The 25,071-nt window shown below is 47.5% G+C and overlaps 1 protein-coding gene and 1 long non-coding RNA gene across 3 annotated transcripts in view; one reads left to right on the forward strand and one right to left on the reverse strand.

The window, feature by feature from the left end:
• SLC14A2 (solute carrier family 14 member 2) overlaps nt 1-25,071 on the forward strand; it is a 397,322-nt gene that overhangs the window by 345,749 nt on the left and 26,502 nt on the right. The window contains exons 4-12 of the mRNA XM_045849973.1: nt 2,886-3,070; nt 6,059-6,239; nt 7,206-7,395; nt 8,235-8,363; nt 12,333-12,525; nt 16,554-16,701; nt 17,990-18,124; nt 19,567-19,616; nt 20,112-20,286. Of these exons, the coding sequence (XP_045705929.1) occupies nt 2,897-3,070; nt 6,059-6,239; nt 7,206-7,395; nt 8,235-8,363; nt 12,333-12,525; nt 16,554-16,701; nt 17,990-18,124; nt 19,567-19,616; nt 20,112-20,286 (1,375 nt within the window). The 5' untranslated portion in view covers nt 2,886-2,896. The remainder of the gene's footprint in view (nt 1-2,885; nt 3,071-6,058; nt 6,240-7,205; nt 7,396-8,234; nt 8,364-12,332; nt 12,526-16,553; nt 16,702-17,989; nt 18,125-19,566; nt 19,617-20,111; nt 20,287-25,071) is intronic.
• On the reverse strand, nt 8,345-24,026 carry LOC123826105. 2 transcript variants are annotated; one of them, XR_006786999.1, is made up of 4 exons: nt 20,247-24,026; nt 11,422-11,490; nt 9,669-9,836; nt 8,345-8,480 (listed from the first exon to the last, which is right to left on the reverse strand). It is a non-coding gene; the product is annotated as an uncharacterized LOC123826105 (long non-coding RNA). The 2 variants fall into 2 exon arrangements; XR_006786998.1 differs by lacking the exon at nt 20,247-24,026 and adding an exon at nt 14,586-14,714.

The following is a 25,071-nucleotide window of genomic DNA, read 5'->3' on the forward strand; positions in this document are numbered from 1 at the left end:
GTGCTGAGACAAAGCCTGAAAGATGAGTAGGAGTTACCCAGGTAAAGAGCAAAGGGGAGAACTTCAACCAGATAGACCGCCATTTGCAGGAGCCCTCAGGTGGAAAAGTAGGTGCTTAATATCCTCCAGGCACCAAAAGGAGGCCAGTGTGGAGCCCAGAGACAAAGGGCAAGAGAAGCACAGGATGGCCTAAAACATAGCAGGAACTGGGTGATGCACAGCCTTGCACACCGTGTTGAAGGCCTGGTTTTCCATCTGTAGCCATTGGAAAGATTTAGGCAAAGAACTGACATAAGTAGATTTGAGTATTAATATGACAACTTTGATCGTCCTGCGGAGCATGGCTTGGAGGAGAAATCTGAGAAGTAGGGTGTTTGATTGGGAGGCACTGGAGAAGTGGCAGGGGATAATGGCAGCCAAATAGTAATATTGGACACGAAGGTGTATTCTAGAAATAGAATTACTGGTTTTGGAAAGTGGAGGAGAAGGGAATATTAAATTTGACTCCTGATATTTCTGAAGGAGCAGTTTGGAAGCGGAAATGGACTCATTCTAGGATGAGCACCTTTGGGGGAAGAGGACAGGACTTGGGAAGAAAACATTATGAGTTGTTGCACTATATTAACTTTATGCTACTTCTGGAACATCCACAGGCACACGTAAACTAGACAATTAAGTCTATGAATCCAATGCTCAAAACTGGGCTGGAAATAGTAGCCTTTGGAGTCATGGGCATGCAGAGGGAAGGTCAAACCATGGCGAGAGCTGCGTTAACTGGGTAGGAGCGTCACTAAAGAGCTGAGGCCCAGAACAAAGCTCTGCAGATGCTCATATTGACAGGAGGAGGCAGCCAAGGAGAGGGTGAAGGATCAGCCAGACAGAGGATCGAGTATGAAAGCTAAAGAGAGGACAGGGTGTCTGGAGGGATGGCCAAGTCCCATAAAATACCACTGAGGGGTCTAGCGGGATGAGGACAGAAGCATGCTTGGATTTGCCAACGTGGACGTCTCAGAGCAAGGACAGCAGCAGCAGAAACCAGCCTGGGGTGGCTAACGAGAAAAACAAAACATGCTAAGAGTTCATTTGAGGATGGAACGCCTAAATTTAAAGCGGAAGTAGCCTGCCCAGATATGCAGATTTTCCTCTAGCAATGTTCAGTTGTTTGACAAGAGTTGGGTTAACCTGCCTGGGACTTCACCCCACAATTATAAGGCAGGGAGAGGAGGAAGAACAAGGGAGCTGAAGGAAGGAAAATAATGGGCCATGAAATTAGGTTGGATAAAGAGAAAAGGGGAGATAGAGGCTGGTGGAGGTAAGGGGTTGAGTGTCTCCAGGAGGTGAAAAAAACTGTATTCGAGGGCACACCTGAGCAGCTGAGCTGGAAGTCCAGGAGGTGGTGACCAGAGGAGAGACTCTGGCTTTTGAGATTTCATAGTTCATATGATATCAAGTCCATGTGGTGATTATGGCAATCAGCGGCTGAAAGGAAGGGGAAGAACAAGTCACTGGAGATGAGGAAGAGAAGGATCTGCAAAGTCAGAGTAAATGATGACTCTGTGTCGGTGAGGCTAGTGTCAATGCCTGGACGTTGAAGTTGTTGAAAATTATTGGAGTGAAGATGAAGATTACTATTAGGACCCCCTAAAGTCTTCAGAGAATGAGAAGAATGAGCAGAAAGTCAGTAATACAGCAGTGAGCAGTTAGACAGGTGGTATAAGCCTCAAATAAGAGAGGTTTCTGTACAAGCAAGGTATATAGTGGTCCAAAAGTAACAGAGAAGAACAAGAATTACTCTCGTTGAGCATAGAAGAGGAAACAGCCCAGGGAAATGGTACCAATGCAGGTATACAAAGGGGGACTTCATCCCCTTTGGAAAAGAACTCTGCAATCTTTTAGCAATGTCTGTCATGGTAAGTGTCAGGAATGCTAACCCCCAGGCCAGAGATCTGCAATCACTGTCCTAAGATACACTGTCCTGCAACTCAGGGGAGGAAGCATCGAGCAATGGGGAAATCTAGCTCATATTGAGGAGGCTATGTTCAGGTTCAAAACCACGTCTCAAAGAAACAATAAAGTAGATGAAAACATAACTGAACTAGAAGAGGCCAAAGAAGAGCAGTTAAGATTACTGAATGGGAAAGGGGAAAGCACAGTACTACCTGTGACACCAGAATAGATTGGGAAACTGAGGACCTTGGGTAGATGTTGTTCCAAAGCATTTCACAGCATAAGCCCTGGCCCTAGGACTCCCACAAAGTGGGAAGGATGCCCAGCCTGGTGCACACTTCATCAGATAGGTTATACCAGAGCTTCTCACTGTTTCTAGGGAAAGAAAGGGGTGAAGGGGCTGGAAAGAGCACTGAGGACAGAGAGAGAAAGGAGACTGGAGGTCAATTGTAAGCAATATAGGGCCCATGGCAATTAAGAAAACAAGTTCCTCTTCGATCCCCACTCAATTGGAAGAGCCCGATCTATGTGTATGTATCAAGGCAAAATATATGTACAGCTAGCTACCATAATAAGAAAGCACAATAACCCATATACAAAGTAGAGGGAAAATATTTTAGAATATAATTAGAATAGAATAGAATATTTTAGAAAATATTTCAGAAAAAAAGGAGAGGTATCCTAACTGGGTAGTCAAGGAAATCTTCACAATGGAAATGGACTTTATTCTGGACTTGGAAGAATGAGGGTAACTTGAAAGGTAAAGGTCACATGGGTGGGGGAGTGACTGCAGGCCCCTCTGGCAGCACAAGCTACTGGAATAGTAGGTCCCCTGTGTGTGGAGACAGACCGTATGCTTCCTAAGGCCTCCATCCAGCCTGAGCCAAGCCCAGGTGGACCCAGTTCTGACTCACTCGCTCTACCCTTTTTTTCACCAGTTGCATGACCAATGAGTGGCCAGCCCCTGAAGGAGATGTCTGACTCTCACAGCAGTCCTCTTCTGCCAGAGCCTCTTTCCAGCAGATACAAACTCTACGAGTCAGGGTTGACCAGCCCTACCTGGCCCTCTAGCCCCCAGGATACACACCCAGCCCTGCCCCTCCTGGAAATGCCTGAAGAAAAGGTGAGGAGTATCCCTCCCAAGATGTTTCCCAGGTGAGATGGGGGTGCTGGGGGCGAAGAGTAGTGAAAGATGCTGCTTTCCCACCTACCCAGGGTGTGTGTTACGTAACGCCACAGAGGGGCCTCTGTTGGGAAAGTTTCTGCCCCAAATCAATGCACGGTCCCACCCACGATGGGTCTTACCTGACCTAAAATAAAAACGTGGCTTGCATGCGATGTAGTTTTAAGGACAAGTAAGAAATGCACAAGCTCTGGATGGTGTAGCTCAGTGGATTGAGCACGGGCTGCGAACCAAAGCATCACAGGTTTGATTCCCAGTCAGGGCACATGCCTGGGTTGCAGGCCATGGCCCCCAGCAACCACACATTGATGTTTCTCTCTCTCTCTTTCTCCCTCCCTTCCCTCTCTAAAAATAAATAAGTAAAATCTTTAAAAAAAAATGCACACCTTCACACCCCAGTTTTCTGACCACTCTCCAAAATCTTGCCCTTAGACCTGCCTGCTTGAATTACGTACTGTCTCTGAAAAGAAGGCCTTCATCCAAACACCAGCCTTTAGCACTCCTTGAACACAGTCACGCAGAGGCAGCCTGGCTGCAGCTACTGATGCAGTGGAGAGGGATACTGCAACAACAAGGCCTGGGGACAGGGGAGAGCCTGACTCCCAGAGTTGCCACAGTATCTTATCTAAAACTCCCAGTTTTCAATGAACCATTAGGAGACATGTCAAGAAACAAGAAATTATGAACCAGGGGAAATAAAGCAGTTGATAGAACTGCCCTTGAGGAAGCTCAGACATTGCATTTACTAGAAAAAGATTTCAAATCACCTTAAGTAGAATCAAGAAATAACAACAAAACATGTCTAAAGAGCTAAAGGAAAGTATGAGAAGTATGACCACAACAGCTCACCAAATACAGAATCTCAATAAAGAGGAAATTATTAAAAAAGAAGTAGAAATTCTGAAGTTGAATAGTGTAACAGAAATAAAAAAATGTGCCAGAGGAACTCAACACCAGATTGGTACAGGGAGAAGAATCAGACATTTTAAAGACAAGTCCATTGCTGGCTTGTTTGACTAATGGCTTCTCTGAACTAGTTCTGAAAAGCCTGTATTTTTTCTCATTTCTAGCTGCTGATCTCCCTCCTCAGTTAGCCTACTGGTCGGCTAATGATTGGACAAACATTTTCTCAGGGATCTGTGTGCATGCTGGGGCATATCTTCAACACTCATCCAGGAAGTTTTCAAGTCTGCCTTAGCCTTCACTTTCTGCTTCACTGAGACTCAGGCTCAGCCAGGTGCGAGCTCAGGGACTCCTCAGTTCCCCACTGAGCACGCACGCGGCCCTGGCCATGGGCCAGCCCTGCACATGCACTTGCCCTCCTAGAGTCACAGAAACATATCCAAGCTTTTTAAAACCCTCTTTGGACATCCCATTCTCCAGCTTATCCTCTTAAGCTTTTTGACTAGCTCATTGCTTGCTTTCCTCAGCTGTTATCCAGCACCTCAGGCACAATTTTTTCCAGTGTTCTCAGCCGTTACAGAGGAGAGAATTTTTGGAGGGTATTTTCATTGATATCCTCAAGGCATTAAAGTTTTGCTGTAGGCAAGAGGTTGGAGAAATCTACAGACCATCAGTGTACAATTGAAATATAATGTGAGCCACATATGTAAGTTTAAATTTCTATTAACCACATTTTTAAAAAGTAAAAAGGAGATGAAATTAATTTTAATAAATTTTGTTTATCCTAATATATGAATATATAATATTAGTATGTCTATCTATTCAATATAATCAATATAAAGTAGCATTGAGACAATTTGCTATTATTTTTTATACTGTCTTTTAAATTCACTTAAAGCACATCTCAGTTAAAACTAGCCATATTTCAAGGGCTCAAAAGCCACATGACCTATTGGCTACTATATTGGACAGATTAGCTTTAGAATAAGGAATCCTGACCAAGGTGTCCTTGAGCAGAATTGAGGATGTACGAACTTAAGTGGGGAAAGTAATTTATCTTTATTTTCATTAACCTCCAACAAACTTTAGCATTTATTTCAATTGTGAATATAAGAAATGAACAACAGCCATATCAGAACATCTGAGATTTTTGTCGTTGTCAGATTGGGTTCCCCTAGGAAGCTGACTTGGAGATCTGTATATAAGAAGTTTACAGGGGTCCTCACCAGCGTGGCTTGGCTAGTTGATCATCATCCTGCAAAGTGGAAGGTCACTGGTTCTATTCCTGGTCAGGGCACATGCCTGGGTTGGGGGCCTGGTCCCTGGTTGGGGTGTGTGTGAGAAGCAATCAACTGATGTTTTTCTCACACATCAGTGTTTCTCTCCCTCTCCTTCTCCCTCCCTTCCCCATTCTCTAAAAATAAATAAATAAAACCTTTTTTTTTAAGAGAAGTTTATAGGGGTATGCCATCAGGGTCAATACTTGTAGAGAAATAAGGCAGCGGGGTTAGACGGAAGGAGTTGGGCTGCGATGCAGTTGCAACAAAGGCCTCAGCTGCCCTGGCGGTAAGCTCCAGAGCTGCGATGGCTCTACACAGTGGTCCCGAGCTGGAGTGAACAGGCCCCAGATACTCACTCATCACTACTGCGAAATTATAGTGGGCGCTGGATTTGTCACGCCTCTATGTGCATCGCAGTTTTTTTAATATTATAACTGCACTTCAGTGTAATTGGTATTCTTTGTAATCCACTTACTTTATTTATTTACAAACACTACAGTCTGTAAAGAAGTCACAGGTTTGCCAAGATCCCGAAAGTGATCCCTAGCACAAAGGGTTAGGAAACCCTGCCATGAAGAATGTGTCGTCTATCCTGGGGACAGCAGGCCTGTGCGGGGTACTCCGGGCATATTTGTCTTATGATCCTTTATATCAAAAAAAGACAAAACCTGACAACTTTCTTTATCCCCAAATGCCCCCGCAATAGCTCTGTTATCTGATATTTTGTCATGGCTTCTCCTGAAAGGATCTCCGGTCATCCAACGAAGAGAGCCACATCGTGAAAATCGAAAAGCCCCCTGAAAGGAGTAAAAGGAGAGAAAGCAGGGCTGTGCCCCGGGGCTCCGCAGGGGATGGGGGCATCAGCCTCTTCGAAGCAGTGGGCTACCTCACGGGCGAGATGAAGGAGTGCAGGAGCTGGCTGAAAGGTAAGCAAGGTCTGCCCAGGGACGAAGCAGCCGGGCCGGACCAGCGAGACGGCCCTCCCTCTGGCTTGGACTGAGGAAGCTGCACCCCACCTCACCCCCAGCTGGGGCTGCTGCAGCCCCGAGTTGAGTCCAGGTAGGCATAACATACCCTACTAACTTGGACTCCCAAGGTTTCAGAATTAAATGCATTTCATGAATTTTAGCTCTTTGAAAATTCTTCCCTCCTTCATGGGATAATGGAATAGCTATAGGACAACCACTTAGCTACATATAAGCCATTTCCCAAATGAGCTGGTTGGTCTTTCTTTCACTTTGCCGTGCCATGTAGTATGTGCCATGTAGTATTGGCCTCCCCCTCCCCCACATCCCAGGGTTCTTTCCTTGTAGTGCCTTCCTTCTCCTCATTTCCCTAAACTAAATGCTCCAACAAACACCCCTAACCCCCTGCCCCGACCTGTACAGGCTATCCTGGAAACCACACCAGAGACTGAGGCAGGATGTGAGTCCCCTCTTCCAGACTTGGCTTCCTCCGGGTCCTGTCTCGGTACTCATTCCTTTCCCAAGCTTCCTTTCTCGTGACTACTTTCTTTGCTGCTCAGATACCAGCCCTCAGCGGAGTCACAGAGCACTACAAATAAAGAGTTCCCTACCTTCTCCACCTCTTCTCTTGGATCAATAAATTTCCCTTGGAATGCCCCTGAGGCTTCCTTGCCAGCCGAGCCAGTGAGCCAGTGGCTGGAACGGCGTTAAGTTGGTCTCAGCACGGTGCCTCAGTCCGCATGGCAAAAACTAACACCCACTGCAGACTGATTGCCGGGCCACTCAGAGATGGGCTGGGTGCCAGGCTGAGTGGGGGGAAATGTCCTGGCTCATGCCTCCCTGTCTGTCTTGGTTGCCACGCCAACCAGTGGTCCAGCAGGGAAGTGCCAGCTGGGCCCTGCTGATGGCCCTGCCCGTCTCTTTCAGATAAGCCACTGGCCCTCCAGTTCACAGACTGGGTCCTGAGGGGGGCTGCTCAGGTGATGTTCGTCAACAACCCCCTCAGTGGGTTCATCATCTTCATCGGGCTCCTGATCCAGAATCCCTGGTGGACGATTGCTGGGGGCCTGGGGGCAGTGGTCTCCACCTTAACCGCCCTCGCCTTGAGCCAGGACAGGTGGGTCCCATTCTCTGTTGGTCTTGGGTCTTGGGGCAGACAGGTGGAGAGGTGACTTCCCATCAGCCTTATCCTATCAAGAGGAGGCCAAGGTCTCCTGAGTATCAACTTTGAACAGGTCAGTAGAGACCCTTACAGACTTAAGCTGCTCCTATGCTCAGAGCAAATGACAGTGCCAGGCTCCATTTGACTGCAGAGCCTTCTGGAAACACTCGCTTTGAGGCAGGCGCAGACCAGTGGCGGCCAACCATCTCTGCTCAGTTTGCCTGCAGCAGCTGGTGTTTAAAACCAAAAAAAGGACTAAAGTCTCACCCTGAACACAAATGGGGAAATACGGCAAAAATGCAAGCACAATTTAAAAATAATGATTTTCCCAAAACACAGGTTTCTGCTCCTTTGATAGTTACTCTAGTCCCAAGGAGATTCTGAACAGCAGTGGTCCTCCCTGCCACCCCCTTTTCTTCCCAGCGCCCCCTCTGCAGCTGCCCCGTGTATTCCTGGCCTCCACCCGCTGCCACCCCTCTCTCTTACACACACACACATGCCTTTCCAGGGTCACACCTCAGGTTTCCTTTAGATTGCCAGCTATTACGTAGCAATCTGACCCTCCCCTGAGAAGGAGAGTTTAGACACAGAAGACAAAAGTGCATAATTTAATTCTAGATCAGCAAAGGTGATCATGGTGTGTGTGTGTGTGTGTGTGTGTGTGTGTGTGTGTCTGGAAAGGTGCTGGCAGTTATGTGATTGTGCAACATTCATCAAATAAACTGACTTTTTTCTCTGAGTCCCTGGAGGGAGGGACCATGAAATTCAAATGGAGAGTAACTGTTTCACCCCAGGTCTGCTATCGCCTCTGGACTCCACGGGTACAATGGGATGCTGGTTGGGCTGCTGATGGCCGTGTTCTCCAAGAAGTTTGACTATTACTGGTGGCTTCTGTTTCCTGTGACCTTCACCGCCATGGCCTGGTGAGATGCTCATCCTCTCTGCTCATCAAATAAAGACCCAAGATGGTTGTGTCTTATGCCAGATGGGCACATGTACCATCATGGGGTCCAGTGTCTTCAGAGTCAGGCTGGTTTGTCCTGAAAGACACCATGAAAGTCCACAAGTTCGACTGCAAGCCAAAAGGATCGTTTTTGAATTTGGAATGGCAGGGACCCTAGAGCAACACAGCACCACGTGTTTGGTACTGGGCTAATAGTCTTCCTTGCATGACAGGCCTCATACGAAAGGCTAATATTTATTGAGTATTTCCTACATACACAGTCCAAAGCAAGGTAGGGCTATCATTGCCCTGACTTACAGAAAAAAAGACTGAGGCACTCAGAGCTTAAGTAACTTGTCCCCAGGTCATACACGGTAAAAGGTGTCAGTGGTGGCACATTCTGAACTCAGAACCTGTATTATTAAACACCTGGCTATATGGGAATTATCTATCCTGGGGCCAAACCAAAATAAAAAAAAAAACTGTAAACGTGCTTGTGATAGAAGCATAGAGCTTTCCTGGACCAGAATGTCTATATTTAAAGCATAGACGCTTTGAACGAGAAGCATCAGTTGAGATCTTACTGTGAAGTCACCTCATTTTGCAGAAGGATGAGAAAAGCAGGGCAGAGAAGGGCATTAAGAGGAAACAGCCACCAAGTGCAGGGTGTGCTGGGTCTTCTACTCACATGAGCCTCAGTTTGGTTGCATCTGCAGCAGGTCTGGAGTGTCGCAGGGTGTCCGCACGAGCATGCCCACTGTCGCTCGGTGGCAGAACCTGTGTCCCCAACCCCTGTGCTCACCTCTCAGACACACCGACTGATTTTTAACACCTCTAAGAAGTCAATTCATTTATTTGGTGTCAAAGTCTAGAGTTACTAAAAGCAGTTTAATTTAGTTTCAGGACTATTCCATTACTTTTTAGTAGTGCTTGTGAATAAATTACTACTCTGAGCATTCTGGGCAACTTATGTTTCTTAGGGTCTCTTTCACATCTATCAGAACAAACAACTAAAGCGGTCATTTCTATGGGGATTTCCTTCATGTCTCCTGCAGGTTCCCCTCCACCTTTAAGGAGTAGGAGGCCTTGACTTCATTTACATATATTTGGTTTATAACTGCATAGATTAAGCCCCTCAGTGCAGCTCCTCAGCCACATTGCACTGGGCGGTACTTTGCTTCCTGTGGCCCCACCCCACCACCACTTCCCAATTTTAAAGATAAAACACCCTTGAGCACCCTACTCTGGGCTGAGCCCTATGCTACTGTTGTAGTTGTTCACTCACCTCCTGTAGTCCTTGAAACTGAATCCACAGGGGAGGTCTTAGTAGTGTCATTTTCCACATTTATCCAACAAATATTTGCTGAGGGTCTACCATGTGCAGGGACTATTCTAGCTGTTGGGGTCCTTGTGAACAAGAGAAGGTCTCCATGCTCTTAGAGCTGACGTTTTCCTTGGCAAAGATAGAAATAAATTCATGAACTGGTTAATTAAAAAGATCACCTCAATATGTGATAAGTACTTTGAGGAAAGCAAAACAGGGCAAATGGAACAGAGAGTGATTCTAGACATGGGTGTCAAGAAGGCCACCTTGCAGAGGGGACCTGGCATCTGAAGATCTGGGTGAAGGACGCTGCAGGCAGAAGCAGCGGCATAGCCACAGGCCCCAACCAGACAAGCATGATGGTGTTTGAGAAGGAGGACCCGTGGGGCTGGAGCCGTGAGTGGAGCGGGAGTGGCAGGAGGTGAGGGCAGATGTGGAGGAGAACCAGACCTTGTATACCTTGTAGATCCAGTGAGCCTTTGGATTTTTATTACAACTGTCATGGGAAGCAGTTAAAGGGTTTTAAGCAGAGGAGTGATAGGATATGGTTTAAATTTAAACAAATCAGCTTGCCATGTGGAGAATGGATTTAACTGGACAAGAGTAAATGCTGGAGGCATAGTCAGGAGTTTGCTGCGATAGCTACGAGGGCTGAGAGTGGTTAGGACTAGGGTGATATCCAGGCAGGTGGGGAGAAGTGGTCAGGCTCAGGTATACTTCAAGAATGGTAGAGGCAACAGAACTTCCTGAGAGGCTGTGGAGTATGCAGTTTGTGAGGGCTGACTCAGATACTCCTACAGTCTGCCTGAGCACCGGGGTTGATGGAGAAGACTGAGGAAAACAGGTTGGTGCTTGGAGACAGGATGCAACTTGAGGGTTCTCCTCCATCATATTAAACTTTAAACTTCCAGAAAGAGATGCTGAGTAGGTCATTGGGTATGCCAATCTGGAACTCAGTGATATGGTCAAGATTTGGGAGGCAGAAGCCCATGGAAGATATTTTTGTCTGTGGGACTAAAGCTATTACCCAGAAAGAGGAGATTTGAAAAGAAAGAGAAAGGAAAAACCTGAGAAAGAGTCATAGGATCCCCTCATATTTAGAAATTGGCAGGAGAGGGGAGGAACCACTGATGGAGAGTCAAGAAGGAGCAGCTGGAGAAACCGGAAGAAAACAGGATGACCAGTGTCATGGCAACCCAGACAGAAAGACTTTCAATCCAGTCAGACGGTCCAACAGTCCAATGAGGGGGCAGGGAATGACCATGGATTGGCAAGGCAGATGTCACTGGTGAACTGGATGGGAATCATCTGCACAGCATGGGGAGAACTCTGATTCTAGGGTGGGTTCAGGAAAGGATGGGAGTAGGACTGTCGGGGGTGCGAATTTAGACAGAACTTTGAGGAAGCAGACAAATGGGGCAGTAACTAAGCAGACATCAGATTAAACAGGGAGGATTTGTAAAGGTAGAAGATACGAGAATATGTCTGTATATTTATGAGAATGACTCAGAGAAAAAGGAGAGAGACAGGAGAGAACCGCAGGATGGAAATCTTTGAGGCAGGTTGGGCCCCAAGGCTCAGGGGAAAGAATTAGCCCGATAAAGGAGCAGGAGCACTTCCATTGTGTGAAAAGGGCAGAGAGGAGAGTGTGTGGACACAAGGCGGTTGGAGTGTGGATCTTAGGGTTGGGGAAATGAAGCATTTCTCCTCTTACCATTTCTATTTTCTTAATGAAGTAAAGCAAGGTAGTCAGCTGAAACTCAAGGGAAGCAGATGTGAAGATCTGAGGAGAAAGGGAGAAATGTGAGATAGTTGTCTCAGCAGTTGGGGAGTTAATTTGCTAGGAAGGTTTTCAGACAGCCTCAAATGCCCATTTATAATGCATAGTCATTAATTAAAAGTAGACCAATCTGCCAGATCACGTGAGATCCTGTACGATTTCACATTTTGTCCTGAGCTCCCCGAGTATGGGGGAAGTAGGGTGTGAGGTGTTGAGGGTGCCTGGGCCCTCCACAGGAAACTAAAGGTGAGGAAGAGTAATTACCTAGTCACTCAGCCTTGTAGTTAGAACTCGCACCCAGCTCCCTCCTTCTCCAAAGCCTGTGCTCTCCCCGGGGAAGAAGCCAAGAAGAGAGCAGACACAAACACCTCAAGGTTTTGGGTTCACATGGTGGCTCCCAGAGTAGCTCCAGTACTTGAACTGAGTCCAGTCCCATGTGTGGCCTCTGTGCCCTGGCCCTTCCTCCTAGGAGGCCAGACTCCCAAAACATTATCACAGCCCAGCCCAGTAGCTGTGGCACAGCTTGATGATCCAAAGGTAATATACGATGTTTTGTAACAATTACATTTTGTTCAGCTTTCTTGGTTTAACTTACAAGGAAATATTTAAATTATTTTTTAAGTTTTCTATTCAAGACAAGTTATATTATTTTTACATTCTGTTTCTAAAAGGTACAGCCCTAAATCGAACACCCTATTCCCAATCGCAGATCAATGGACCAAGGGGGCCAGGAATGACCGTGCCAAGAGGAGGGGATAGTAGATAGCGCAGTGGCCAGCGCAGAAGGGATGGTGTAGACCTAAGGATGATCACAGTGATGAACCCTTTGTTTCTTCCACCTTCAGCCCAGTTCTTTCCAGCGCCTTGAATTCCGTCTTCAGCAAGTGGGACCTCCCCGTGTTCACACTGCCCTTCAACATCGCAGTGACCCTGTACCTGGCGGCCACAGGCCACTACAACCTCTTCTTCCCCACGACACTGATAGAGCCTGTGTCCGCAGTGCCCAACATCACCTGGACAGAGATCAAAGTGCCCTTGGTAAGTCGCCCGGCGGCAGAGGGGCTGCTCCCTCCACGGGCCTTCTCGCTGACGGCTGTGTGCACACCCAGGCTCTCGGCCTCTCCAGACGCCCCTCCCCCGGGTGGCGGGTCTGGTGGGGAAGAGGCCAGGGAAAGGTCGCTGCCACCCTCACATGCTCTTTCCACAAGCCTTTCTTGAAGACCAACTCTGTGCCAGGCACTTTATCAGACAGACACTGGAATACATGGGGACAGCCACATCCCTGCCTTAGTGAAGCTTACACTCCACACAGAAAACCAGATAATAAACGAGAGTCCATGTGCGTTCAGTTGACCATACAGGATGGTGGGATCGAGGGGAAAATATTACATAAGGTGGATAGTCGGGTGGAAGGGCAAAACACTAAAAATAAAAGGTTTAAAGTTAGGATTTAAAAGATATTATCAATAGAATTGGAAGGTGAATTTTCATGTGCTTTCCATGTCATTGTTTCTGAAGCAGGGGTGATTGTGCCCTCCTGGGGACAGTGGGCGATGTCCGCAGGCGTTTTTTAATTGTCAGGACTCGGCACGTGGGGGTGTGACTGGCATCCAGTGAGCAGAGGCCAGGGATGCTGCTAAACACCCTGCCGTGCAGTGCGCAGGGCAACCCCCTCCCCATGACAGAGAGATTGTCCAGTCCCGAGTGTCCCTAACGCCGAAGCTGAAGAGCCGTGTTTTGTATCCTACTGTCACAGATGCACATATTCACATATTCTACCGACTGCTGGACATCATGGATGAAGGGATGTAATAGAAACCTAATGTAAGATAATATAGAGAGAATTATAACAGTTTAGCCCTGTTAAAAAACCTCAAGAGAGCTAACAGCTAATGCTAAGGCAAGCTTATTATGCATTCAACATTGTTCTAAGCCCTCAACTTAATAACTCATTTAACCCTCATAAAAACCCCATGATAGATGTACTATCATCATCCCCATTTCACAGATGAGAAAACTAAGGCACAGCGAGGGTTACTTGCCCAAGGTCAGGCTGCAGCTAGTGCCTGAGGTTCAAACGCAGGCAGCCTGACGCAGACAGAGCCCAAACTTTGAATGACCGCCCCCTTCGTGCACGGCAGGCCCTGCACGCTCAGCTGGGGGCATCACAGTGAGGTGAGCCCCTCTGCTCTCCACGTAGCACCCCAAGACTGTGTGCCTTTCAGTCTTGGAAGGTTCTTCCCATTCCTCAGATACCTCCCTTCATTTTCCACGTATCAGGTCTGGCTCTCCTTAGAGTAATGTACAATATTGTTTCCATGACCACTTTTTGAATATTTGAAAACATGACATGTCCTCATATATTGTTTGTGTGACCTGATTTCTGAGCCCTCTCCACCCCCAGCCATGCCTGTTGTCTAGATGTACTTAAACCTCCGTGTGGCCCCCACCCCCACTGTGTCTTACACTCTGGGCCACCACTCGGCGGGGGCAGGGGGGGGGGTGGTCAGTGCCTGTCCCCCAGGGACCGGCACACTGTGAACAGAGCCCTATCGGAAGAGAAAAGGCCCCCTTACCCTTAGTGGCAAATGCTGTGACCCACCATTTTTAAAGTGTTCATCTTTTTGCAGTTTTGTCTAGGGCGGGGGCTACAGTAGGATCAGAGGCAGGGCTAGGGCCTGAATCCAAGAAAAGAGAAAACCCAGAAGCCTGCGTTTACGGGAAAGCCCACCCTCTTCAATGGAAAACAGCTGGGGCCGAGACAGGGGCAACACGAACTTTGATAGGATCGTCAGTGATCAGCCATCTGGCAATCAGGCACCCGTCTTTGGGGCACAGACCCGCTGTCCCTAAGCTATACCCATGAGGCACAGCCCAAGTGGCAGCTGCAGTGACAGGTGCTGTTGCCAGAAAGAAGGACCCCACCCATCCTGCACTGTGTAGCTAGCTATACAGTCCAGTGCTGAGGGGGCCGGAGTGGAAAGGGCACAGGGAAGAGATGCCTCTCGTGCCTCTTCAAAATAGACCTTGGGAAAGTGGTGCGCCCCAAAGCCACATACCCTGAACCCCAAGCTCACTCCCCGAGCTCCCCAACGCACCAGCTCTCCGACAAGGGGCTCTGCTCTTCCTCACCATCCAGAGCAGGGTTTGAAGAATCAGAGCCATTTTCCTCTTTCTCTTGCAAACAATGAAGGGAGTGACTTCCTTTTGGTTGAACAGGACTGTTGTGACAGGGGGATTATTCAGAAGCAGGAGGCCGGTGCTCAGTAAATTTCCACCACACACCTGACCGCTCCTCACGCCAGGGTGTCCACTGCGGCCTGCAGAGCCTCGTGGAGGGGGCAGGCCTCCCCGGGACCACAGTTCACCCGGCTAAAATATGGGTGCCGGGGGAGGAAATTTCATTCCAAACGCAGGCTCCCCTCCAAGGCAGCGTATTCCCTCATTCCTCTCATTCCTGGCTGCTTGGGCTGAAAACCCGCGTTCCCGGGTGGGCAGGTGGGAGCTGGGTTCCCTCACGTCCTGCATTCCTCAGACTTCAGGGAATCGCGGAATATTTATTGAGTACATTTCCAGCCTGTTCCCCCCACCTTCAGCTGAGTTTGCTGGACTGGTACAGTGTTTCCAGGGTTCTTTTCAGTAACACAGGGGCCCTGCCCTGTCACTCCTTACACCAGCCCGCAGGGTCTGCCCTAAACAGTGCTTGGTTATTACAAGGCCCGCTACTCAGAGACGAGGGGGGACAAAGCTCAAGAGCTCTCTGAGACTCCTTGACCAAAGAAATCAGACTAACTTCAGAATTCAGTCAAGTGGTTAAAAACTATGAAATTTCACCAATGGGAGAAAAACGATTAATTCCAACATCTACATTAGGTTATCAATAACAAGCCCATGGGTCCCCACACTCTGATGCAGGTTAGAAACCCCTGAGGTGTAGTCATGCTCCGTAGCAGTTGCATCCGTCTGGAGAGGAGCCAGACATCAATATGTTCTTAAAGATCTGTAGGTAATTCCAATGTACACAAAGTTTAGAAAGCACTGAGCTAATCAATAATAGTTATTAAGGGAGCCCTGTCCTCAAAAAAAGGCACATGCCCTGATAATGGAGAAAAGCACTTTAAAGCTGGAAGATCACCTGCTAGGGCAGCCTCCCTGTTACACAGGAGGGCACCACAGCCCAGAACCAGGAGGTGACATGCCCACAGTCACCCGTGACCTTGTGCAGAGCCCCCCTGAGAGCTGGGGCCCTCGACCCCCCAGCCCAGTTCTCTCCCCTCCCTGCCAATCTCCCTCCCTTCCTTCTTGCCCTCAAAGGCCGGCCGAAATGTGGGTGATGCAGCTTGAGCAGAAAAAGCCCATCTGACCTCACTGCCAATTAATCATCTTTAATTCCAAAGTGACCACATGACGCTTGGGCTCAGGGAGGGCTGGACTGCGTGCCGTCCTCCAGACAGTCTTCACATTACCACTCTTCAGTGCCGAGTGCTCTTCCTCAGCAGGGAAGGGCCCCTGCCTGCTTCCCAGGGCCTCATAGTCCCCAGGGCAGCACTGGATGTGCAGCAGCCAACAGACTAGGGGTCAAGCTCAGAGGCTGTAACCTGGGCTTGACCACCAATGTGCTGAGTGACCTTTGGTCTGATCATCCCCCACAATGGCCTAGAATATTTTCAGTATTCCTGAAATATTTCTAGGATTTCAGAAAACCTAGAGAAATTTTGTAGTACCCTGAAATCCTCAATGGCAGTCTAGAGAGAAAGTGTCCCCTGATCCCCCCAAAGCAGAAGCCATGTGTCCCTCAGAAACCCTCAGCCCGGCCCCTGTGTTGGGGAGCCCTGCTTGGTTTTGCATGAGGGGTGCTCAGATGCCTGCCAGGTGCTGGAGTGAGGAGCTGTTTGTTCCAGCTCGTGCCCTCCCATCTTCTCTCACCTGCTGGAGGGCACAGCCATACTCCTGTTCCACCCCATTACCTGCTTACCACCCCAGGAATGGCTCAGTCCTGGCCCCAAGGCCTGGTCTATGCCTTATCAGCCCACACTCCACTGACCTGGACTCTGTTTACTTTGCAGCTGCTACAAGCCATTCCCGTTGGGGTCGGCCAGGTGTATGGCTGCGACAATCCCTGGACGGGCGGCGTGTTCCTGGTGGCTCTGTTCATCTGCTCACCACTCATCTGTTTGCATGCGGCCATTGGCTCAATCCTGGGGATGCTAGCAGGTAGGGCAGGGCGGCTCTCTGCAGGGATCGTATTCCCAAGGTCATTCTCCCACACACACACACAACAAATGTTCTGGACTTACCATCTTCACTGGAGTTTTTAAACACTATCAGGTAGGGACTGACTTTTCCTTTTCTTGACTCTCCAAAGAGAGCAGATTGAGTAGCAAGACATGTGGGGAGAGGCAAGGGGATTGAGACCAGTTGGCCTGCAGACTGAGGCCCTACTTGCTGAGGGGTGGGAGAAGGGAGTGGGGGGTGGGGGAAGGGAGTGAGGGGTGGGGGAAGGGAGTGAGGGGTGGGGGAAGGGAGTGGGGGGTGGGGGAAGGGAGTGAGGGGTGGGGGGAAGGGAGTGGGGGGGTGGGGGAAGGGAGTGAGGGGTGGGGGGAAGGGAGTGGGGGGTGGGGGAAGGGAGTGGGGGGGGTGGGGGGAAGGGAGTGGGGGGTGGGGGAAGGGAGTGGGGGGTGGGAGAAGGGTATGGGGGGTGGCAGAAGGGAGTGGGGGGTGGGGGAAGGGGGTGGGAGCAGAAGCTGACCAGGCAGGGGCATACGTGAGCTGATACCAAAATTTCAAGTAAGCTAAAAGAAAAGATTTTCTCAAATATTGTATTGCCACTTGACAAACGTGACTTCACATTTCTACATACATGGATATGTATGTTCACACATTCATATATGTGTATGTGGATAAGAGTCAGAGATTAGAGTTGGGGGCATTAGGAATAGGAACCTGTTGACTTATTCCAATATTTTTCAAAAATGTCTCAGAAGAACTTTAAATAAAAGTAACCTGGAAAAAATTTCAAACTTACCAAAACTAAAAGCAGCACAAGAGGTCCCCATAATTCTTTACCCAGACTCACCTATTGTCCACACCCCACCCATTTGGCTGTATCATTTCTCTGTCTCCATGCATCTTTGCGTGCACATTCACATTTTGTCAACCATTTGAAGCAGAACGTTTTCAACTGAAATCTTTCTTGTTGAAAATGCAGCTGCTCTGGCCAAAGAGAGGGCCTGAAGTCCCATGACCTTGGCCTGCCCTCACCCCGGAAGTAGTCATACATCTTTGTGTAATCTTGGAAAAACAGTTTGGAAACCACTGCTCTCTTCCCATTGTTGGTTTCCAAAGACGAGATCCTATTCGTAGAGGCTCCTTTGATGGGTGAGGGTGGGGGTGTGAGGGGAATGGCTGGAAAGAGGCGACCCTGAGTCCCAGCACCAGCCACAAGGTGGCCCTTGGTGCTGTGACACAGAACCAGCCAGAAACACCACACCTTGTCCCACAGCCCTGACAGTGGCCACGCCCTTCGAGGTGATCTACATGGGCCTCTGGAGCTACAACTGCGTCCTGTCCTGCATCGCCATCGGAGGCATGTTCTACGCCCTCACCTGGCAGACCCACGTGCTGGCCCTCGTCTGCAGTGGGTATTTGGGAAAGCTGACAACCAAGTCACTCTGCTATGTCTCCCTCCCCGCCCTCACACCCGTGGTGATGTGAAACCCCTGGTGACCGCTAGTCAGAACTGAGCAGCAGTGACAGGAGGACTGTTGGCCGGGGTCTTTCACAGCTGGGGGACTTGAAGTTCCTCCTCCGTCAGCTGGAGTCACACCCACTATTACTGCTGTTATAGTCACACAGTGTTGAAATGCTGATGAGGAAACCACACATGCATTTCCTCGTGTGCTAGGGGCAGCATCCCTGCTCTCGATAACTCTTCATTCCCCATTGATTTGTAGGGCACCAGTAAGTGCCGGGCCCTAGGCGAGGCGTGGCAGACACATGGCGACCACATCCTCAGGTCTGCACGATTGAGGTTGTGATGTCTAAAAAGACCGTTGGAAAGATCTAGTGAGATGGTGTACGTGAGAGCACTGAGATCTAAGAAAAATAGCACATAGCTCTCTGGAAGCTCGAACTCCACAGAGTAAAGGGAGAATGCTGTGTCTGAAGAGAAATCAGCCACAATCTGCACCCAACGCCGTGCCCTAAGTGACTTCCATGTACACCCCTCAGCAGCCAGCACAAGGGTAGACATGGAGACAGTGGGCTCAGTAAATGTTTGTTAAATCAAAGTGCCAGATATTTTGAGGTTCAGACTATAACTGCCTTTGGCCTTCAGAGAAGAGGCGGCTTCCTGTTGCTGGAGCCACCTGGGAAGGCTTCCAAGGGAGGCTGAGGTTGATTGTAACACCTTCAGGGTGGGATTTGTATGGGCAAAGACAGGGAGAAGGTGTTCTGGACAGAGAAACAGAAAGCAAAGGGGCAGGGGCAGGGGCGCTTGTCCAGACACACCAGGGGTGTGGCAGAGCTCCCCTGTCTGACCTGGATGCCCATATCCCGTGGTTGAACCCAGATGTCTGGCTCCTAGGAATGAGATCAGAGACCCAATAAGATCCAGCTCTGATGGGACTTGGTGAGGGTCCAATAGCATCATGGTCACCCAGAATTTTAGGCAGGAGGGGCCGTATCTGGATCTCATGCAATCTGACCATCACCCCCCAGATAGGTAATCATCCAGTCATCCAGCCTGTGCTAGACCATCCCCAAGGTCAGTGTGGACAAGCAAAAGACGCTTAATGACCCCTGACTCTATGCAAGGCCACCAGGGAAGTGGGAAGGGACAAAAGGATATGTAAGCTTTATTCTCTTCCTTTACTCTAAGCTTTACTCTCTGAGAATGCACATTCCGGTGGGAGATGGGCCACACCTACCTGCAAAGATAACTAGTAATGTCCCAATGTCAAGATGTGGTGTGGATCCTCAGGCTGCTAGAGACAGACTGGGATCTCTGCTCTTGGAGAGGGTTGGGGGGGGGGGGGCGCGCCCCGGGTACCTGACTCAGTGATCCTTACTCCTCCGCAGCCCTGTTCTGCGCATACATGGGAGCAGCCCTGTCCAACATAATGGCAGTGGTAAGTTTGGACTCTTCTGAGCACCGTACCCTTCCCTCACCAGGGCTTCAGGGTATTTGCAGTCTTGTGGAAGAATCCTGAGGGGCTTATTGTAGCTGATACTCTGCACAATGCCTTTGTCAAGATTTATCCAGTGTTTGTCCAGAGAAGGACTGGCAATTAGTTACATGTGCCTCTGGTGTGTGCGTGCCGTGTGTGTGCACATACTACAATCAGCAGTGGAGAACAAGGATGAAGAGATAGAAGTACTTGTATTTAGCTAGATATTGGAGGTCATCCATTCCCAGGCCAATTTCCAGCTCCATCATTAAAAGATTACAGTTGTGTCCAACGATGACACTGCAAATTTCTAGACTAACTCATCCCTCCTTATGACCCCAGAAACCAATGCTGTCTCTGGGGGAGGGTCCCCATCCTCAACCCCTGCCACATCCTGCTCCCCGAGGGTCCCGGGAACCTAGGAACATTTTCAGACCCCAGGGCTTTTGTTTCCAGGTTGGCGTGCCACCGGGCACCTGGGCCTTCTGCCTCTCCACCCTCATCTTCCTGCTCCTGACAACCAACAACCCCGCCATCTACAAGCTGCCCCTCAGCAAAGTCACCTACCCGGAGGCCAACCGCATGTATTACCTGACAGTGAGAAGCAGTGAAGAAGAGAAGGCCCCCAGCGGTGACTAGTCAAGCTCCAGGCAGAAATGTTCTTTGCCTGGACCTTGTGTCGGTTCTCTGTGGCCTCAATCAGCTGCAGCTCCCTCCTTCTTTGCCCTTCCTTGCACCTGTGTGGAAGCAAACTCACCTAAAGCTCTCTTTCCCGATACTGGCTTTCACTCTCTGTCCAAATCGCCTTAACTATCCATCACATGACATTAGAGGAAGTTGGTCATGAGCTTCCTGGAGTCAGAAGCAAGGCGTGGTGTTTTAAATGTCATAGACTTAAAACAAGAATGTTATTTGTATTTAGTATTTTGGGGAAGTAATTAAGAGATAATCTTGTTGGCATGCTTAACTAAATAATAGAGGCTTCAAAACTGAATTTGCTGAATGTTCCTAGGCAGACACACAGAATTCAGGGTGAAAATTCAGGGGACATGTGCAAAGAACTGAAGGCACCACAGTGCACAGAGCTAGTGGCTGGGACACATACAGCTTTACATGAAAGAGGAATTTCACACTGATAAAGTTTTAAAGTCAAAACAGGGGCAACTAGGGCACTCAAAGTGTCTAGACAGGGAGTCTTGAGCAGTTAGTGGTCAGAGTAATGAGCAAGATTATATTCCACAGCAGGAAGGAATTAATTAGAATCCTATATGTGACTTTTATTATGAAGGATAAGCATTCCTCAGTGCAGCTCAAACCAGCAACTATGGGTAGAAATTTCAGTTGAGGAAATGCTTGAGCTCATTGGTGAAGAGCTAGGGAAGTTTATTCCATTTTCTTACTTGCTTGTGGGTATTGGGAGGTTCCATGAAATGTTTGATATTTAACTAGTTACCCTTGACTCTAGAAGAACAAACAATTATCCACGAATTTTGCAATTTGGCTTCCCAATCCATGTAGTCATTAGTTTGCATTCATTCTTTAGTTACATATAGCTAAGGAGTTAACAAATTTTTTCTGGAAAGGGTCATATAGTAAATATTTTTGGCTCTGGAAGACATACAGTCTCTTTCGAAAATACCCAATTCTGTCACTGTAGCAAAAAAAAAAAAATAGCCTTGGATGGTATTTAAATGAATGAATGTGGTTGAGTTCCAAAAAAGACTTGATGAAACAGGCAGCCAGCTAGATCTGGCCTATAAGCAGTACTTGGCCCATGTGTGATACAGGTGATCAACATAATGATGGTTAGGAGTTGATGGGCTGTCAGCAGGCCCAAAGGATATGCCAGGTTCTGTGTATAACAGACATAGCCACAAAGCCATTTACCTGCTGGGTGACAGTATGAAGATTCTTGGGAAACAGGGCGACACAAGAAAATGAGATTAGTATGACTGGACTCAGGAAGATGTGCCATGAGACTCTCAGAGAACTGACAGACCCGGTGATGTGCACTAGTTTTAAACTATACCCCCTTCCACACGAATGTCTGGGAACCATGTCTAAGACTCGCCATCCTCCACCTCCTCCCTCTGTTTCCCCCTCTGCCAGTAGGCTCACCACTGTGGGGGAAGTAAAAACCATGACCCTTCAGAAACCCAGGAGTTTCCAGCAGGAAGAGCAGGGAGGCTCATAGAATCTTGGGGTCGGAAGGGAGTGTGCAGGCCAGGTGGCCCCCCACCCCGTCCTGTGACTCATGCTGCCTCTACAGGAACAGGAGGGCTTCAGCTCCCTCCCAGGCTTCCAACCAGGGCTCAGTTACACAAAATGGAAGGGAAACCCCTAAGGTAGTCTAATATCTGCCATGACGAAGTAACCACTTGACCTAAAGCCAACCCCCCCTAAGGTATTCTAACAAGAGATATCCAAACCAAAGATAACCCAAGACCATCTCTCCTTTCCATAAAGCCCTTGAGAAGCTCCATCCAAGAATTGAATTGGATGGGAATTGTCTTTTATTGGATTACCAGGAGAGGGAAACTAGTTGGATGTGAAAATTGTTTCATCTCACTTGGACATCAATGTCTCTTCCCCTTCACTTTAACCCCCCTAGGAATGAAAAGTTAAAACTGTATTACAAGCTACCAAATGCATTTGAAGACAAATGGATAAAAGCTAAGTTAGTCAGAAAAAGGAAAAAAATATGCCCAGCAAGTCTGGAAAAACCACGGGCCCCAGAAATTCTATATACACTAGGATCAAGATGGCCAGATATTTATGTATTTGTAGAGAAACAAATTACCTACTAGGCTGATGTAAGAAAGAAATGCCCGGATGAAGTAGTGTTAATCACTGAATGTGTTTGCTGAGAAGTCAACCAAAGAGTGATGAAATGTTTTTTAAAAACACTTTTGGGGGTAAGATGCAGAAAATTGATGGTATTTCCCAAATGTACTTAAACAAGTTCTTCCTGGAGACAGAACAAATCTCATGAAGCCAGGCCAGTGGGCAGAGGCTGTCTCTCTCTGTCCTGGTCATGGATGAGGACGGGGCACAAATGAAAATCCCCACCCTTCTAAGAAGTCTGCCCAGTGCAGGTCACCCTGCCCACAGTCCCTGGGCAGATGCCCAGATGTCCTCTGAAGTGGCCCACATGGTCTCATGGGACAGGAAAGCTCCCTGCAGTGACCTTGTCCCACCTTCACCAGCACTTCCCGGTCTCACTGCCCACCCACCCCGCCCCCTGCCAACTGAGTAGAGGCAAGAGTCCTAAACTTACGGATTCACACCACCACCATGAGATCACCTGGGAGCAGGCCACCAGACAGTTTCCACTGCCACCCCAAACTGCCAGCAGTGACTGAACATATGTATTTGTGGCTGAACGTTAATGAGCAGTCATTAGAGAAAGAAGGAATCTAAAGGTGGGACTGGGGAGGAGAGGGCTTTAGAGGAAACCCCGTCTTAAACTCTTTTTCTGTCGTGGAACACCTTTCTACTGTCCCCTCCCCAAATCCTCTCGTCTCTGCTCCTTCTCACCTCCCCCTCTCCCCTCCCACGTTAATCCCCTCTCCTACTCTGAAGAGCTCTGTCGGGGGGGGGACAGTGCTGCCCTGCTGCATTTTTAAATCACCGCTCTCAAATCATCTTTCTAATGGCTTCTCTGATCATGGACAAAGTCAAGTTTCCTACTTCTTGGTCAAACTCGAGAGCTTATTTCCTGGAAAATAATCCGTTTTCTTTAGTTGTAAAAATGTGATGCTGTAGAGTTACTCATAATGTTCTGACAACAGTTCAGTCTCTCCTTTAACTGTGGCTCTGTCTCCTTTCCACTTTCTAATCTGATGTAATTCTGCTCTCTCTTCTCCTTAACCAGGATTGTGAGAGATTCGTCCATTTTATTGGCTTTGTGAAAGAAGCAGTTTGGAATTAATTTGTCATTTCTACTTGTTGTGGTTTGTTTTTTCTATTTTGTTGATTTTTTCCTGTTTTCTCATGGTTTATTTAAATGTTCTTTTTTTCCAAATGTTTATAAAATTGATGTAAAATTTCTTCTATTTAGATCTTTTTTTAGTGACAATAACATTTAAGGCTATTAATTTTCCCCTGAGTACATCTTTAGCTGTGTACTATAGGTTTTGGAATAAGATACTCTACTTTTATCAGTTTTTAAATAGTTTGTAATTTTGTTTTGGTTTCTCTTTGATCCAAGGATTATTTAAGAATGTGTTTCTTAATTTCCAGTACTTAGGATCTTTTGACATTTTTAGACTTCTAAAGTATCTAGTTTTATTGGATTATAAGGAGAGAATATGGCCTATAAAATCTCTACTTGAAAATTTTATGAATTTTTCTTTGTAACCAATTACTTGATTCATTTTGGACATATAAAATGCAAATTTTTATTTGAAAGAAAGACATATTAAATTGATTTATTAATTGCATCATTTAATTCTTTCTATGTACTTATTTATTTGTCTATGGGATCTTAATTTTGAAAAGGATTCATTAATAATCCACTATACAGCGGTACCTCAATGCTCATTGTTCATTCATTCTGGAACTCGTGATGAGTGCAGAAACCAACCAGTACCAAGCAAGGAACAAGTGTGGGGCAGCATCAGGACTAAAACGAGTTCTAGCAAGTGCAGCGAGTCCCAAGTAAGCACCGAGTACTGGAACATTTTTTCTCATCAAAATGCAACAAGTACAGGCTTTGACGAGTTCTGAAGCCAACGAGTCCTGAGGTAGGACTGTAACTGTATAGTTTTATTAAACTCTTTTGTATTTCTAAAACCTTTGTCTCACATATGTAGCAGCTATAACATTTGTTGCCTATTGGCTACTATTGATTCTGAGATTTTACTTGTTGCTGTTACAACTGCCCAGTTTTATCCTCATTAGTGCTTTTAGCCTCATTTCAGCTTGTCCATCTCTAATGTTGCCACACCTGCTTTTTTCTGACATTTTCTTATCCTTTTGTTTTAATCATTATCATTTCCTTTTCACGTGATCATTTTCTCTTAACTGTGTTTCTTAAAAGTAACATTCGGCAGTGTTTTTTATTTAACCTAATCTTGGTGTTTCTGTAATTTAATAGAACAATTTAACCTTTTCATATTTAGTGTAGCAATGAATATGCTTGTTTTATTTCTTCCACTTTATTTTTATTGCTTTTTAATTTATTTTTTATTGTTTATGCTATTACAGTTGTCCCTGCTTCTTCTCCTTTGCCCACCTCCCGTCAGCCCCACCCCCTCCCCTCTCTCAGTCAATCCCTCTATCTTTGTCCATGGCCATAGGCCATGCATCCTTGTTCTTTGGCTAATCCCTTCACCGTCTTTCATCCAGTCCCCCCACTCCCCTCCAACAGCTGTCAGACTGTTCCATGTATCTATGTTTCTGTTTCCATTTAGTT

Source organism: Phyllostomus hastatus, unplaced genomic scaffold (assembly GCF_019186645.2).
Source record: "Phyllostomus hastatus isolate PE091 unplaced genomic scaffold, TTU_PhHast_1.1 phas_contig_80, whole genome shotgun sequence".
Lineage (NCBI taxonomy): Eukaryota > Metazoa > Chordata > Mammalia > Chiroptera > Phyllostomidae > Phyllostomus > Phyllostomus hastatus.